The following is a 15,000-nucleotide window of genomic DNA, read 5'->3' as shown; positions in this document are numbered from 1 at the left end:
GGGCTGTTGATCAGATGGGTTTTACTGGGCTGTTGATCAGATGGGTTTTACTGTTGATCAGATGGGTTTTACTGTTGATCAGATGGGTTTTACTGTTGATCAGATGGGTTTTGCTGGGCTGTTGCATGTTCCATGGTAATAATATTAAAAGCAGAATAATGAAGATCATTCCATTTAAAAGACAAAGTGACGGTCAAACAGATGACAGAAATACCCGCCTCTCTCTGTTACCTCTCATCAGGGTATCTGTACCTAATGTTACCCACCTCTCATCAGGGTATCTGTACCTAATGTTACCTCTCATCAGGGTATCTGTGCCTGACCATAGAGCCCCCCCCCCCCTCACAACAAGCTGATATAACCTATCTCTTGGACAGGGTATCTCTAACTAGCCATAGAGTAAAGTGATATATGATATTATTAACCAGGTTTTTCTACCATGTCTCCAGGTTACCTGTACCTGGCCATAGAGTTCGCCCCTCACGGTAACCTGTTGGACTTCCTGAGGAAGAGCAGAGTGTTGGAGACTGACCCGGCCTTCGCTATCGCCAACAGCACCGCCTCCACCCTCACCTCACAACAGCTGCTGCACTTTGCTGCCGATGTGGCCCGAGGCATGGACTACCTGGCTCAGAAACAGGTCAGTACTGGAGATGTGGCCCGAGGCATGGACTACCTGGCTCAGAAACAGGTCAGTACTGGAGATGTGGCCCGAGGCATGGACTACCTGGCTCAGAAACAGGTCAGTACTGGAGATATGGCCCGAGGTATAGACCAAACTGATCTGGGACCAGGTTAGGTACAGCCCAAACTAATCTGGGACCAGGCTAGGTACAGCCCAAACTGATCTGGGACCAGGCTCGGTCCAGCCCAAACTGATCTGGGACCAGGTTAGGTACATTCCAAACCAATCTGCGACCAGGCTCGGTACAGCCCAAACTGATCTGGGACCAGGCTAGGTACAGCCCAAACTGATCTGGGACCCGGCTAGGTACAGCCCAAACTGACCTGGGACTAGGCTCGGTCCAGCCCAAACTGATCTGGGACCAGGTTAGGTACATTCCAAACCAATCTGCGACCAGGCTCTGTACAGCCCAAACTGATCTGGGACCAGGCTAGGTACTGCCCAAACTGATCTGGGTTTCAGATCCCAGAGACAAGAGAGTGTGCTTTTAGTCATAAAATCCCATAAACGTTGCACACACACTGTAGGATTTATTCTTGTGAGTTGTATATTCTGATCAGATCTCTTGTGATTTCTAGTTCATCCACAGAGACCTGGCAGCCAGGAACATCCTGGTGGGAGACAACTTTGTGGCCAAGATAGCCGACTTTGGTCTGTCCAGAGGTCAGGAGGTCTATGTGAAGAAGACGATGGTAAGAGTCTCTGAAGCTGACAAATTTAATGTCAACGTAAATCACAAGGTTTGTGTACTATGAGATCATATGATCCTCTGTGGTCACAAACAGAAGCTGACCTTTCAGTTGGTTTAGTTTATTAATTCCACCATTAAAAAAACAAAACAAACACACATAAAACTTCAAATCTATACATGCAAATGAATAAAATCATGGAGGATAACACACAATAAAGTCTGGGACTTATTTCCATTGTTAAATCATGGAGGATAACACACAATACAGTCTGGGACTTATTTCCATTGTTAAATCATGGAGGATAACACACAATACAGTCTGGGACTTATTTCCATTGTTAAATCATGGAGGATAACACACAATACAGTCTGGGACTTATTTCCATTGTTAAATCATGGAGGATAACACACAATACAGTCTGGGACTTATTTCCATTGTTAAATCATGGAGGATAACACACAATACATTCTGGGACTTATTTCCATTGTTAATTCATGGAGGTTAACACACAATACAGTCTGGGACTTATTTCCATTGTTAAATCATAGAGGATAACACACAATACAGTCTGGGACTTATTTCCATTGTTAAATCATGGAGGATAACACACAATACAGTCTGGGACTTATTTCCATTGTTAAATCATGGAGGATAACACACAATACAGTCTGGGACTTATTTCCATTGTTAAATCATGGAGGATAACACACAATACAGTCTGGGACTTATTTCCACTGTTAAATCATGGAGGATAACACACAATACAGTCTGGGACTTATTTCCACTGTTAAATCATGGAGGATAACACACAATACAGTCTGGGACTTATTTCCACTGTTAAATCATGGAGGATAACACACAATACAGTCTGGGAATTATTTCCATTTTGGTCCTCTTGAGACAAGATGGCTGGACAAGATGGAACACAGTTAAACACAGTATGGCATTGTAAAATAATAACACAAAACAGAGAAGAAGAACATCTATCTCATCAAAAACAGAGAAGAAGAAGAACATCTATCTAATCAAAAACATGGAGAAGAAGAAGAACATCTATCTAATCAAAATCAGAGAAGAGAAGATCAAAAACAGAAGAACATCTATCTCATCAAAAACAGAGGATAAGAAGAACATCTATCTCATCAAAAACAGAGAAGAAGAAGAACATCTATCTCATCAAAAACAGAGAAAAGAAGAACATCTATCTCATCAAAAACATGGAGAAAAGAAGAACATCTATCTCATTAAAAACAGAGAAGAAGAAGAACATCTATCTCATCAAAAACAGAGGATAAGAAGAACATCTATCTCATCAAAAACACAAGAGAAGAAGAACATCTATCTCATCAAAAACAGAAGAAGAAGAACATCTATCTCATCAAAAACAGAAGAAGAAGAACATCTATCTCATCAAAAACAGAGAAGAAGAAGAACATCTATCTCATCAAAAACAGAGAAGAAGAAGAACATCTATCTCATCAAAAACAGAGAAGAACATCTATCTCATCAAAAACAGAGAAGAACATCTATCTCATCAAAAACAGAGAAGAAGAACATCTATCTCATCAAAAACAGAGAAGAAGAACATCTATCTCATCAAAAACAGAGAAGAAGAAGAACATCTATCTCATCAAAAACAGAGAAGAAGAAGAACATCTATCTCATCAAAAACAGAGAAGAAGAAGAACATCTATCTCATCAAAAACAGAGAAGAAGAAGAACATCTATCTCATCAAAAACAGAGAAGAAGAAGAACATCTATCTCATCAAAAACAGAGAAGAAGAAGAACATCTATCTCATCAAAAACAGAGAAGAAGAAGAACATCTATCTCATCAAAAACAGAGAAGAAGAAGAACATCTATCTCATCAAAAAGAGAAGAAGAAGAACATCTATCTCATCAAAAACAGAAGAAGAAGAACATCTATCTCATCAAAAACAGAAGAAGAAGAACATCTATCTCATCAAAACAGAGAAGAAGAAGAACATCTATCTCATCAAAAACAGAAGAAGAAGAACATCTATCTCATCAAAAACAGAAGAAGAAGAACATCTATCTCATCAAAAACAGAGAAGAAGAACATCTATCTCATCATTCCAGCTACATCATAGGGGTTATTCATATGGGCACAGAGGACATCAAAACATATTTTTACTTTATTAAAATGATTATTATTATTAATTATTATATTATTATTACTTTATTGGTGCTAAAACTTTGTTGACAAAGACATGTTTACTGTGTGTGACTCACAGGGACGGTTACCTGTCAGGTGGATGGCCATAGAATCACTGAACTACAGTGTCTACACCACCAACAGTGACGTGTGAGTACTGCATCTTTCATCTATTTAAAAAAAATGGGAATGGAATGTTCTAGAAGTGTCCAGACAACTTTTTTTTGTGATTTCACTAGTTTTTTAATTAGCAAATAAATTCATTAAAAATCCTACAATGTGATTTTCTGGATTTTTTTTTCTTATTTTGTCTGTCATAGTTGAAGTGTAACCTATGATGAAAATTACAGGCCTCTCTCATCTTTTTAAGTGGGAGAACTTGCACAATTGGTGGCTGGCTAAATACTTTTTTGCCCCACTGTATATTACAGTTCTAAAATACTGAAACTATCTAAACACGGGTAGTGACAGCTGCAGAAAGAACTTTAAAATACATTAACTCTATATGGTCTGACTGTGTACATTTAATCTCTATTACTTCTCTCTCTTTCTCTTCTCTCTCTCCTCCCTCTCTCTCTCTTTCTTGTCTCTTCGCTCTCTCTTTTCTCTCTCTCTCTTCAGATGGTCTTACGGTGTACTTCTCTGGGAGATCGTCAGTTTAGGTTTGTATTCAGGATAATTAGGTTTGTATCCAGGATAATTAGGTTTGTATCCAGGGTAATTAGGTTTGTATCCAGGGTAATTAGGTTTGTATCCAGGATAATTAGGTTTGTATCCAGGGTAATTAGGTTTGTATCCAAGGTAACTAGGTTTACATCCAGGATAATTAGGTTTGTATCCAGGGTAATTAGGTTTGTATCCAGGATACCTAGGTTTGTATCCAGGGTAATTAGGTTTGTATCCAGGTTAACTAGGTTTGTATCCAGGGTAATTAGGTTTGTATCCAGGTTAACTAGGTTTGTATCCAGGGTAATTAGGTTTGTATCCAGGATAATTAGGTTTGTATCCAGGGTAATTAGGTTTGTATCCAGGGTAATTAGGTTTGTATCCAGGATAATTAGGTTTGTATCCAGGGTAACTAGGTTTGTATCCAGGGTAACTAGGTTTGTATCCAGGGTAATTAGGTTTGTATCCAGGGTAACTAGGTTTGTATCCAGGGTAACTAGGTTTGTATCCAGGGTAACTAGGTTTGTATCCAGGGTAACTAGGTTTGTATCCAGGGTAATTAGGTTTGTATCCAGGATAACTAGGTTTGTATCCAGGGTAACTAGGTTTGTATCCAGGGTAACTAGGTTTGTATCCAGGGTAACTAGGTTTGTATCCAGGGTAACTAGGTTTGCATCCAGGATAACTAGGTTTGCATCCAGGGTAACTAGGTTTGCATCCAGGGTAACTAGGTTTGCATCCAGGATAACTAGGTTTGCATCCAGGGTAACTAGGTTTGTATCCAGGGTAACTAGGTTTGCATCCAGGGTAACTAGGTTTGTATCCAGGATAATAATCTACAATATTGACAATGGATTTGAAATGCAGCCTGACACGTCCAGTGTGTGTACATTACTGTGTGTGCGTCTTATCATGTGTATTTTGTTTTGACCTGGTGTATCAGGAGGTACTCCGTACTGTGGGATGACGTGTGCAGAGCTGTATGAGAAACTGCCTCAGAGCTACCGGCTGGAGAAACCCCTCAACTGTGACGATGAGGTGTAAGTAGTCTGGAGATGGTAGTCTAACCAGGGCTCTGCTGAAGACTCTGACGGTAGACATCCGAGAATATAGAGATCAGAGAATATAGAGATCAGAGAATATAGAGATCAGAGAATATAGAGATCAGAGAATATAGAGACATATAGAGACATCAGAGAATATAGAGATCAGAGAAAATAGAGATCAGAGAATATAGAGATCAGAGAAAATAGAGATCAGAGAAAATAGAGACATATAGAGACATCAGAGAATATAGAGATCAGAGAAAATAGAGATCAGAGAATATAGAGACATATAGAGACATCAGAGAATATAGATATCAGAGAAAATAGAGATCAGAGAATATAGAGACATATAGAGACATCAGAGAATATAGATATCAGAGAAAATAGAGATCAGAGAATATAGAGACATATAGAGACATCAGAGAATATAGAGATCAGAGAAAATAGAGATCAGAGAATATAGAGACATCAGAGAATATAGAGACATCAGAGACATCAGAGAATATAGAGATCAGAGAAAATAGAGATCAGAGAATATAGAGACATATAGACATCAGAGAATATAGAGACATATATAGACATCAGAGAAAATAGAGATCAGAGAATATAGAGACATCAGAGAATATAGAGACATCAGAGAATATAGAGACATCAGAGAATATAGAGACATCAGAGAAAATAGAGATCAGAGAATATAGAGACACACATAATATAGAGACACACAGAATATAGAGACATAGAATATAGAGACATATAGACATCAGAGAATATAGAGACATATATAGACATCAGAGAATATAGAGACATCAGAGAATATAGAGATCAGAGAATATAGAGACATATATAGACATCAGAGAATATAGAGACATCAGAGAATATAGAGACATCAGAGAAAATAGAGATCAGAGAATATAGAGATCAGAGAATATAGAGACATCAGAGAATATAGAGATCAGAGAATATAGAGACACACAGAATATAGAGACATAGAATGTAGAGACGCGCAGAATGTAGAGACACGCAGAATATAGAAACACACAGAATATAGAGACACACAGAATATAGAGACATACAGAATATAGACATATAGAATATAGAGACATATAGAATATAGACATATAGAATATAGACATATAGAATATAGAGACATATAGAATAAAGAGACACACAGAATATAGAGACACACAGAATATAGAGACATACAGAATATAGAGACACGCATGAAGGAAATGAGGGTACAGTTTTAAAAACATAAAAAATAAGTTCAAATCAGATTCAAGGTTATTTGCGGTATGTATTAAATCCATTTTCCACCCGTCTCCTGTGTTGTTGTCCAGGTATGACCTGATGGGTCAGTGCTGGAGAGAAAAGCCCTACGAGAGACCCTCGTTTCAACAGATACTGGTCTCCCTCAACAGGATGCTGGAGGAGAGGAAGGTAAAACACACTTTATTTTTTACTCATTCATCTACTCCGTCATTGGTAATTAAAAAAACCCCACATAGGACATTCAGCAGTAGGACGTTCCAGTAGGAAGTAGGAAGTTACAGTAGGAAGTTGAAGTAGGAAATTACAGTAGGAAGTAGGAAGTTACAGTAGGAGGTAGGACGTTACAGTAGGAAGTTCCAGTAGGAAGTAGGAAGTTCCAGTAGGAAGTTACAGTAGGAGGTAGGAAGTTACAGTAGGAAGTTACAGTAGGAGGTAGGAAGTTGAAGTAGGAAGTTCCATTAGGACGTAGGAAGTTCCAGTAGGAAGTTACAGTAGGAAGTCAGAAGTTACAGTAGGAAGTTCCAGTAGGAAGTAGGTTACAGTAGGAAGTAGGAAGTTCCAGTAGGAAGTAGGAGGTTACAGTAGGAAGTAGGAAGTTACAGTAGGAAGTAGGAAGTTACAGTAGGAAGTTCCAGTAGGAAGTAGGAGGTTACAGTAGGAAGAAGGAAGTTCCAGTAGGAGGTAGGAAGTTACAGTAGGAAGTTCCAGTAGGAAGTAGGAAGTTCCAGTAGGAAGTAGTATCCACAACGTAGGTACAGGGTATGACAGTAGCCCATCGCAAAGCTTTCTCTATCAGTTAATTAAGTACAGAACCCTATTTCTCTTCCTGTTGTTTCTAGACATATGTCAACACCACCCTGTATGAGAAGTTCACCTATGCCGGTATCGACTGCTCCGCAGAAGAAGCTGGATGACCTTGTGCTAAACATAAAAACTACAGTGCAAGTATTCCACTACCACTGCGTTGTACGGAGAATTATAAAGTTACATGGTTTAAGAAATCCTCTTACAAGGGATTCACAGACTAGTATTTTGCACATATTGTGTATTCCAAGTTATGTGCTAACTTTTGTCCAATCATAAACTGACTTTCAAAACGGTAATCCTTGATGTTAAATCGTTGTTGTTGTTGATGATTCTTCTGTTTTGATGAACAGTCCACCCTATTCCCCCATACGGTATAGTGCACTACCTAGGGGCCCTGGTCAAAAGTAGTGCACTGAAAAGGGAATAGTGCCATTTGGGACACAGGCTATGCTAGTCGCTGGCTGACCGATAACAACAGTGTAACGGTTGATCTTACAGATGGAGGATCTTAATTTGAGCCAGTTTTCTACAGCTGGAAAATAATCCTGCAGCAACAGGAAATGTGAATTATTACGTGGGTTATAATACATTTTTCATTAGGTGCAAATCAAGTCTGACATTTTAAAGTGGAAATTACAAAATGTAGAAGCCTTTTTAAACCTTGAATAATACACTACAAGTTTGCATTTTCAGCTGTGTAGGAAAATTCCCAACAACAAAAAAAAGTGATCAAATGAAGAACCTACATCTGTATAGTGTAACATACATGGCAGCCTTCTGTAATATCAGATGTAAATGTCTTTAAGAAACCATTACTTAGGGGGGGGGGGGGGGGTGGTATCCTTAAAATTAATAAAACGTTTTGTGATTAAATTCTTATCTGTGATGTATGACTTGTGTGATACTTTAAAAACAAAATGTACAAAGAGTTGAGTGCAACAAAGCATACCACCTAATAATCAAGCAGTACACTATGATTTCATGACACCAGTCACATACTGGAGTTATTCTGTCCTTATTCCTATCCATTTTATATCCAGATAATTCAGGATAGGTCAGTGGTCCTGGGTTGAGTGTCCAGTAGAAATCCAGTCTATATCTGGCTGTTACCGCCATGGTCTCCTCGCAGGGTCTTCTGTCTGCTACAGGTCTGTTCCTAGTCTCTGGGTCACAGGACTGTCCCTAGTCTCTGGGTCACTCTGTGGTCTGAGTCCACATGGCTGTCTCTGGTCCACAGGGCTGTCTCTGGTCCACAGGGCTGTCCCTAGTCTTTGGTCCACAGGGCTGTCCCTAGTCTCTGGTCCACAGGGCTGTCTCTGGTCCACAGGGCTGTCCCTAGTCTCTGGTCCACAGGGCTGTCCCTAGTCTCTGGTCCACAAGGCTGTCCCTAGTCTCTGGTCCACAAGGCTGTCACTAGTCTCTGGACCACTCTATGGTCTGGCTCCACAGGGCTGTCTCTGGTCCACAGGGCTGTCTCTGTTCCACAGGGCTGTCTCTGGTCCACAGGGCTGTCCCTCACAGATCTCCCTCTGGGCAGAGATAATACACACCTCATATACCCTGAACGATGCGAAAGCTGCCGCCACGATACACGATCCTCCCAGGATATACCACCAGCTGAAGAGGCCGAAGGACACGCCCTTCACGATGCAGTACAGGCCGAAACACACCAGGAAGATCATCGACACTATCTGAACACACACCGGAGGGCTGCTGGCCTCCTCACCCATGGAGGAAAAGTCTAGGCGGTACCACCGACTGGTAGGTCTGAGCTGCAAGAGATGGTGTCTCTCATGGGACTAAAAGGGGCGCAAGTTTTGGCCCAAAGACAAGACTCTCGTTGGAAGACGATTGACGCACCGTTAGCTACGAAGAATAAGTCAATTATGTACCGACCGACATGTCAGCATTAAACCTCCTCTTCGGTTAGACAGACTCAGACAGAGGCACACAGTCACTGAGGTGAGAGGTACTGTAGCGGTGGGCTGTGAGTGCCTGGTCAGCTTTATATATTAGCCTACTGTTGTACATGGATCTGACTGATTAGACGAAGCAACTCTCTTTTTAATTAGCTGTGGTGAGGATCAACCTTGACTTTAATCCACGTTGAGAACCTCTGAGGTGAAGTAAAAAAAAAAACACACTGGTGGATTAAAACACTGAGTGGCTGTCCATGGAGAGAACTCTTCCTACAGTGAGGTGTTAGCATGTTAGCCTCTGTGCTATTTATCACCTGTCTAATCACAGTGAGGGTTAGCATGTTAGCCTCTGTGCTATTTATCACCTGTCTAATCACAGTGAGGTGTTAGCCTCTGTGCTATTTATCACCTGTCTAATCACAGTGAGGGTGTTAGCATGTTAGCCTCTGCTATTTATCACCTGTCTAATCACAGTGAGGGTTAGCATGTTAGCCTCTGCTATTTATCACCTGTCTAATCACAGTGAGGGTTAGCATGTTAGCCTCTGCTATTTATCACCTGTCTAATCACAGTGAGGGTTAGCATGTTAGCCTCTGCTATTTATCACCTGTCTAATCACAGTGAGGGTTAGCATGTTAGCCTCTGCTATTTATCACCTGTCTAATCACAGTGAGGGTTAGCATGTTAGCCTCTGCTATTTATCACCTGTCTAATCACAGTGAGGGTTAGCATGTTAGCCTCTGCTATTTATCACCTGTCTAATCACAGTGAGGGTTAGCATGTTAGCCTCTGCTATTTATCACCTGTCTAATCACAGTGAGGGTTAGCATGTTAGCCTCTGCTATTTATCACCTGTCTAATCACAGTGAGGGTTAGCATGTTAGCCTCTGTGCTATGTATCATTTACATTTACATTTAAGTCATTTAGCAGACGCTCTTATCCAGAGCGACTTACACCCGTCTAATCACAGTGAGGGTTAGCATGTTAGCCTCTGTGCTATTTATCACCCGTCTAATCACAGTGAGGGTTAGCATGTTAGCCTCTGTGCTATTTATCACCGGTCTAATCACTGTGAGGGTTAGCATGTTAGCCTCTGTGCCATTTATCACCTGTCTAATCACAATGAGGGTTAGCATGTTAGCCTCTGTGCTATTTATCACCCGTCTAATCACAGTGAGGGTTAGCATGTTAGCCTCTGTGCTATTTATCACCTGTCTAATCTGCATGTTAACCTCTGTGGTATTTATCACCCGTCTAATCAGTGATCATGTTAGCCTCTGTCTATTTATCACCCATCTAATCACAGTGAGGGTAAGCATGTTAGCCTCTGTGCTATTTATCACCCGTCTAATCACAGTGAGGGTTAGCATGTTAGCCTCTGTGCTATTTATCACCTGTCTAATCACGGTGAGGGTTAGCATGTTAACCTCTGTGGTATTTATCACCCGTCTAATCAGTGAGGTTGTTAGCATGTTAGCCTCTGTGCTATTTATCACCCATCTAATCACAGTGAGGGTGTAAGCATGTTAGCCTCTGTGCTATTTATCACCCGTCTAATCACATTGAGGGTTAGCATGTTAGCCTCTGTGCTATTTATCACCTGTCTAATCACGGTGAGGGTTAGCATGTTAACCTCTGTGGTATTTATCACCCGTCTAATCAGTGAGGTTGTTAGCATGTTAGCCTCTGTGCTATTTATCACCCATCTAATCACAGTGAGGGTGTAAGCATGTTAGCCTCTGTGCTATTTATCACCCATCTAATCACAGTGAGGGTGTAAGCATGTTAGCCTCTGTGCTATTTATCACCTGTCTAATCACAGTGAGGTGTTAGCATGTTAGCCTCTGTGCTATTTATCACCTGTCTAATCACAGTGAGGGTGTGAGCATGTTAGCCTCTGTGCTATTTATCACCCATCTAATCACAGTGAGGGTGTAAGCATGTTAACCTCTGTGCTATTTATCACCTGTCTATTCACATTGTGGGTTAGCACAGAGGCTAACATGCTATTTATTATCCATCTAATCACGTTGAGGGTTAGCATGTTAACCTCTGTGCTATTTATCACCTGTCTAATCACAGTGTGGGTTAGCACAGAGGCTAATATGCTATCTATCACCCATCTAATCACGGTGAGGTGTTAGCATGTTAGCCTCTGTGCTATCTATCACCTGTCTAATCACAGTGAGGGTTAGCATGTTAGCCTCTGTGCTATCAATAATCCATCTAATCACAGATAGTGTATAAGTAGGCTAAGCTAAACTAATGAGCTCAGAATAAGAGATTGAACCACTGTGTTTCTCTCAACAACAGATGAGCCCATTCTGTATCGCAAACAACACCAGTAGGCATGTGCTGTATAAAATCTCCTTGTGAAAAGAGGAATCAAAATACTCAAAACTTTATTGTTTCTGGTGTAGTAATGTTTACATGGAATCATGAACAGTCAAACTAAATGTTAAAAATAATTGTAAATAAGTGTCAGTGTCTAGTTGACAATATTATCATCGCTTTGAAGGTCAGACACTTTGTGTTGGTTATTGTAAACTGAACTGTCAAGTTACAGACTGATGATTGGATAACAAACTTGATTTTAGTGTTGCTAAAGTATCATAAATACATATTCACTAGGCTAAGGATGCCAGCACAACAAGTTCATTTACAATAGAAAGAAGTCCTCATGGTGAAGTAATGAAAAACAGGATCGTGATGGATGAACACCTGAAAGGACCAATGAAACTACAAACAAAAAAAAAACCCGGCAAATCACATTTACAGAAGTATTCAGACCCTTTACTCAGTACTTTGTTGAAGCACCTTACAGTCTCTAGTCTTCTTGGGTATGACACTATAAGCTTGGCACACCTGTATTTGGGAAGTTTCTCCCATTCTTCTCTGCAGATCCTCTCAAGATCTGTCAGGTTGTAATGGGAGCTATTTTCAGGTCTCTCCAGAGATGTTCGATCGGGGTCAAGTCCGGGCTCTGGCTGGGCCACTAAAGGACATTCAGAGACTTGTCCCGAAGCCACTCTTGTGTTGTCTTGGCTGTGTGCTTAGGGTTGTTGTCCTGTTGGAAGGTGAACCTTCACCCCAGTCTGAGGTCCTGAGTGCTCTGGAGCAGGTTTTCATCAAGGATCTCTCTGTACTTTGTTCTGTTCATCTTTCACTCGATCCGGACTAGTCTCCCTGTCTCTGCCACTGAAAAACATCCCCACAGCATGATGCTGCCACCACCATGATTCACCGTAGGGAGGGTACCAGGTTTCCTCCAGAGAATCTTGTTTCTCATGGTCTGAGAGTGTTTAGGTGCCTTTTGGCAAACTCCAACTGTGCTGTCATGTGCCTTTTACTGAGGATTGGCTTCCGTCTGGCAACTCTACTATAAAGGCCTGATTGGTGGAATGCTGCAGAGATGGTTGTCCTCCTGGAAGGTTCTCCCATCTCCACAGAGGAACTCTGGAGCTCTGTCAGAGTGACCATTGTGTTCTTGGTCACCTCCCTGACCAAGGCCCTTCATCCCTGATTGCTCAATTTGGCTGGGAGGCCAGCTCTAAACTTTTTCCATATTAGAATGATGGAGGCCACTGTTTTCTTAGGGATCTTCAAAGCTACAGAACATATTTGGTACCCTTCCCCAGATCTGTGCCTGGACACAATCCGGTACCGGAGCTCTACAGACAACGCCTTCGACCTCATGGTTTGGTTTTGCTCTGACAACTGTGGGATCTTATATAGACAGGTGTGTGCATTTTTAAATCATGTCCAATCAATTTATTTTACCACAGGTGGACTCCAATCAAGTTGTAGAAACATCTAAAGGATGATTAATGGAAACAGGATGCAGCTGAGCTCAATTTGGAGTGTCATAGCAAAGAGTCTGAATACTTATGTAACTAAGGTATTTCTGTTTTTAATTTGTCATTCTGGGGTATTGTGATGTCATTCTGGGTTATTGTGATGTCATTATGGGGTATTGTGATGTCATTAATGGGGTATTGTGATGTCATTCTGGGGTATTGTGATGTCATTCTGGGGTATTGTGATGTCATTCTGGGGTATTGTGATGTCATTCTGGGGTATTGTGATGTCATTCTGGGGTATTGTGATGTCATTATGGGGTATTGTGATGTAGATTGATTAGGAAAAGATGTATGTAATCCGTTTTAGAATAAGGCTGTAACGTAACAACATGTAGAAAAAGTCAAGGGGTCTGAATACTTTCTGAATGAACTATATAGTGCACTGCCTTTGACCATAGGGCCCCGTAGGGTCCAATAGGGTCCTGGTCAACCGGAGTGCACTGCCTTTGTCCATAGGCCAAAGGGTCCCATAGGGTCCTGGTCAACCGGAGTGCACTGCCTTTGACCATAGGGCCCCGTAGGGTCCCATAGGGTCCTGGTCAACCGGAGTGCATTGCCTTTGTCCATAGGCCAAAGGGTCCCATAGGGTCCTGGTCAACCGGAGTGCACTGCCTTTGCCCATAGGGTCCCATAGGGTCCTGGTCAACCGTAGTGCACTGCCTTTGTCCATAGGCCAAAGGGTCCCATAGGGTCCTGGTCAACCGGAGTGCACTGCCTTTGCCCATAGGGCCCCGTAGGGTCCCATAGAGCCCTGGTCAACAGTAGTGCACTGCCTTTGACCATAGGGCCCCGTAGGGTCCCATAGAGCCCTGGTCAACAGTAGTGCACTATATAAGGAATAGGATTCCATTTCTACGTTTTGATTTGACAGTCAGCCAGCCAGCTTGCCAGTGAATCAGTCAGCCAGCCAGCTGGCCAGTGAATCAGTCAGCCAGCCAGCTGGCCAGTGAATCAGTCAGCCAGCCAGCTGGCCAGTGAATCAGTCAGCCAGCCAGCTGGCCAGTGAATCAGTCAGCCAGCCTGCCAGTAAGTCAGCCAGTAAGTAAGTGGTCCTAGTAGTCATACTCTCATGTTGAACATAATCAAGTCATGCAAACATTAGTTAATCAGCTCCTCCTCTGTGATCTGGTGTTAGAGAATGATTTAACATGACAAACTACAGCAGAGTCTAGTAGTCTCTGCTACAGTGTTGATCGTACAAATAGTAGAGTCTGTCCTCGCTACAGTGTGGATCCAGCCAGGCAGACGTATCTGCAGGTAACAGGTTCTTCTACGGCTACCAGACGCACGGTGATGAAGTCATCAAGCTTCAGAGGCATCTCTGCTGCTCACTGGACCCCTCCCACAGCATATCCACGGCAACCTCCTGCCAGGCCATCGGCAGTTCCAGTGGTTCTGCTACAACACCTCAGTGACACATCCCAGACGTCATATCTTTCTGGAAGAGATAAATAAGTTACTAGAGAGTGAGAGTATGAAACTGATTTGTTTACAACAACACCTGTGACTGCGTTCCATTCGATGGTATTGTCATGACAACTGTTCGGTCAAGACAGGTGTAAATCCCTGTATCAGCGGAGAATGAGTTTGGCAACAGTGACAGGCTGGCAAACTGAGCTGAGCTCCACCTTGGTTGGTGAGAGGGCCAATCACTACGCTCAAGGTCAACGTACTAACACACCTAGCCTGATGGCCTGCTAATACACACTGGCTGTCAGCCTATTAGGCACAAGGTCCACCCGATAGCACACCCAGAGAACTCACAGCCATGTTGCTAGGCAACAGCCTTCCTTCCAGGGGCCAGTAGAAGGGTAGCACCAAGACCTACAGTCGTCCTGGTCCTTATTTCTGCCTCATGTGTGCAGCTGTATTTGTTTA

The 15,000-nt window shown here is 42.0% G+C and overlaps 2 protein-coding genes across 7 annotated transcripts in view; one reads left to right on the top strand and one right to left on the bottom strand.

Moving 5' to 3' along the window:
- tek (TEK tyrosine kinase, endothelial) overlaps window positions 1-8,214 on the top strand; it is a 78,378-nt gene extending 70,164 nt beyond the window's left edge. For all 4 annotated transcript variants that reach the window (XM_046305294.1, XM_046305295.1, XM_046305296.1 and 1 more), the window contains exons 20-26: window positions 450-640; window positions 1,264-1,377; window positions 3,634-3,704; window positions 4,176-4,216; window positions 5,164-5,260; window positions 6,604-6,703; window positions 7,375-8,214. In XM_046305294.1, the coding sequence (XP_046161250.1) occupies window positions 450-640; window positions 1,264-1,377; window positions 3,634-3,704; window positions 4,176-4,216; window positions 5,164-5,260; window positions 6,604-6,703; window positions 7,375-7,449 (689 nt within the window). In that variant the 3' untranslated portion in view covers window positions 7,450-8,214. The remainder of the gene's footprint in view (window positions 1-449; window positions 641-1,263; window positions 1,378-3,633; window positions 3,705-4,175; window positions 4,217-5,163; window positions 5,261-6,603; window positions 6,704-7,374) is intronic.
- Window positions 8,215-14,098: 5,884 nt separating this feature from the next.
- LOC123999464 (MOB kinase activator 3B-like) overlaps window positions 14,099-15,000 on the bottom strand; it is a 58,937-nt gene continuing 58,035 nt past the window's right edge. For 2 of the 3 annotated variants that reach the window (XM_046305290.1, XM_046305288.1), the window contains exon 4: window positions 14,099-14,560. In XM_046305290.1, coding sequence (XP_046161246.1) covers window positions 14,531-14,560 — 30 coding nt within the window. In that variant the 3' untranslated portion in view covers window positions 14,099-14,530. The remainder of the gene's footprint in view (window positions 14,561-15,000) is intronic. The other variant, XM_046305289.1, reaches the window with a different exon arrangement.

Source organism: Oncorhynchus gorbuscha, linkage group LG16, assembly GCF_021184085.1.
Source record: "Oncorhynchus gorbuscha isolate QuinsamMale2020 ecotype Even-year linkage group LG16, OgorEven_v1.0, whole genome shotgun sequence".
NCBI lineage: Eukaryota > Metazoa > Chordata > Actinopteri > Salmoniformes > Salmonidae > Oncorhynchus > Oncorhynchus gorbuscha.
This window is presented reverse-complemented; position numbering and strand designations above follow the sequence as displayed.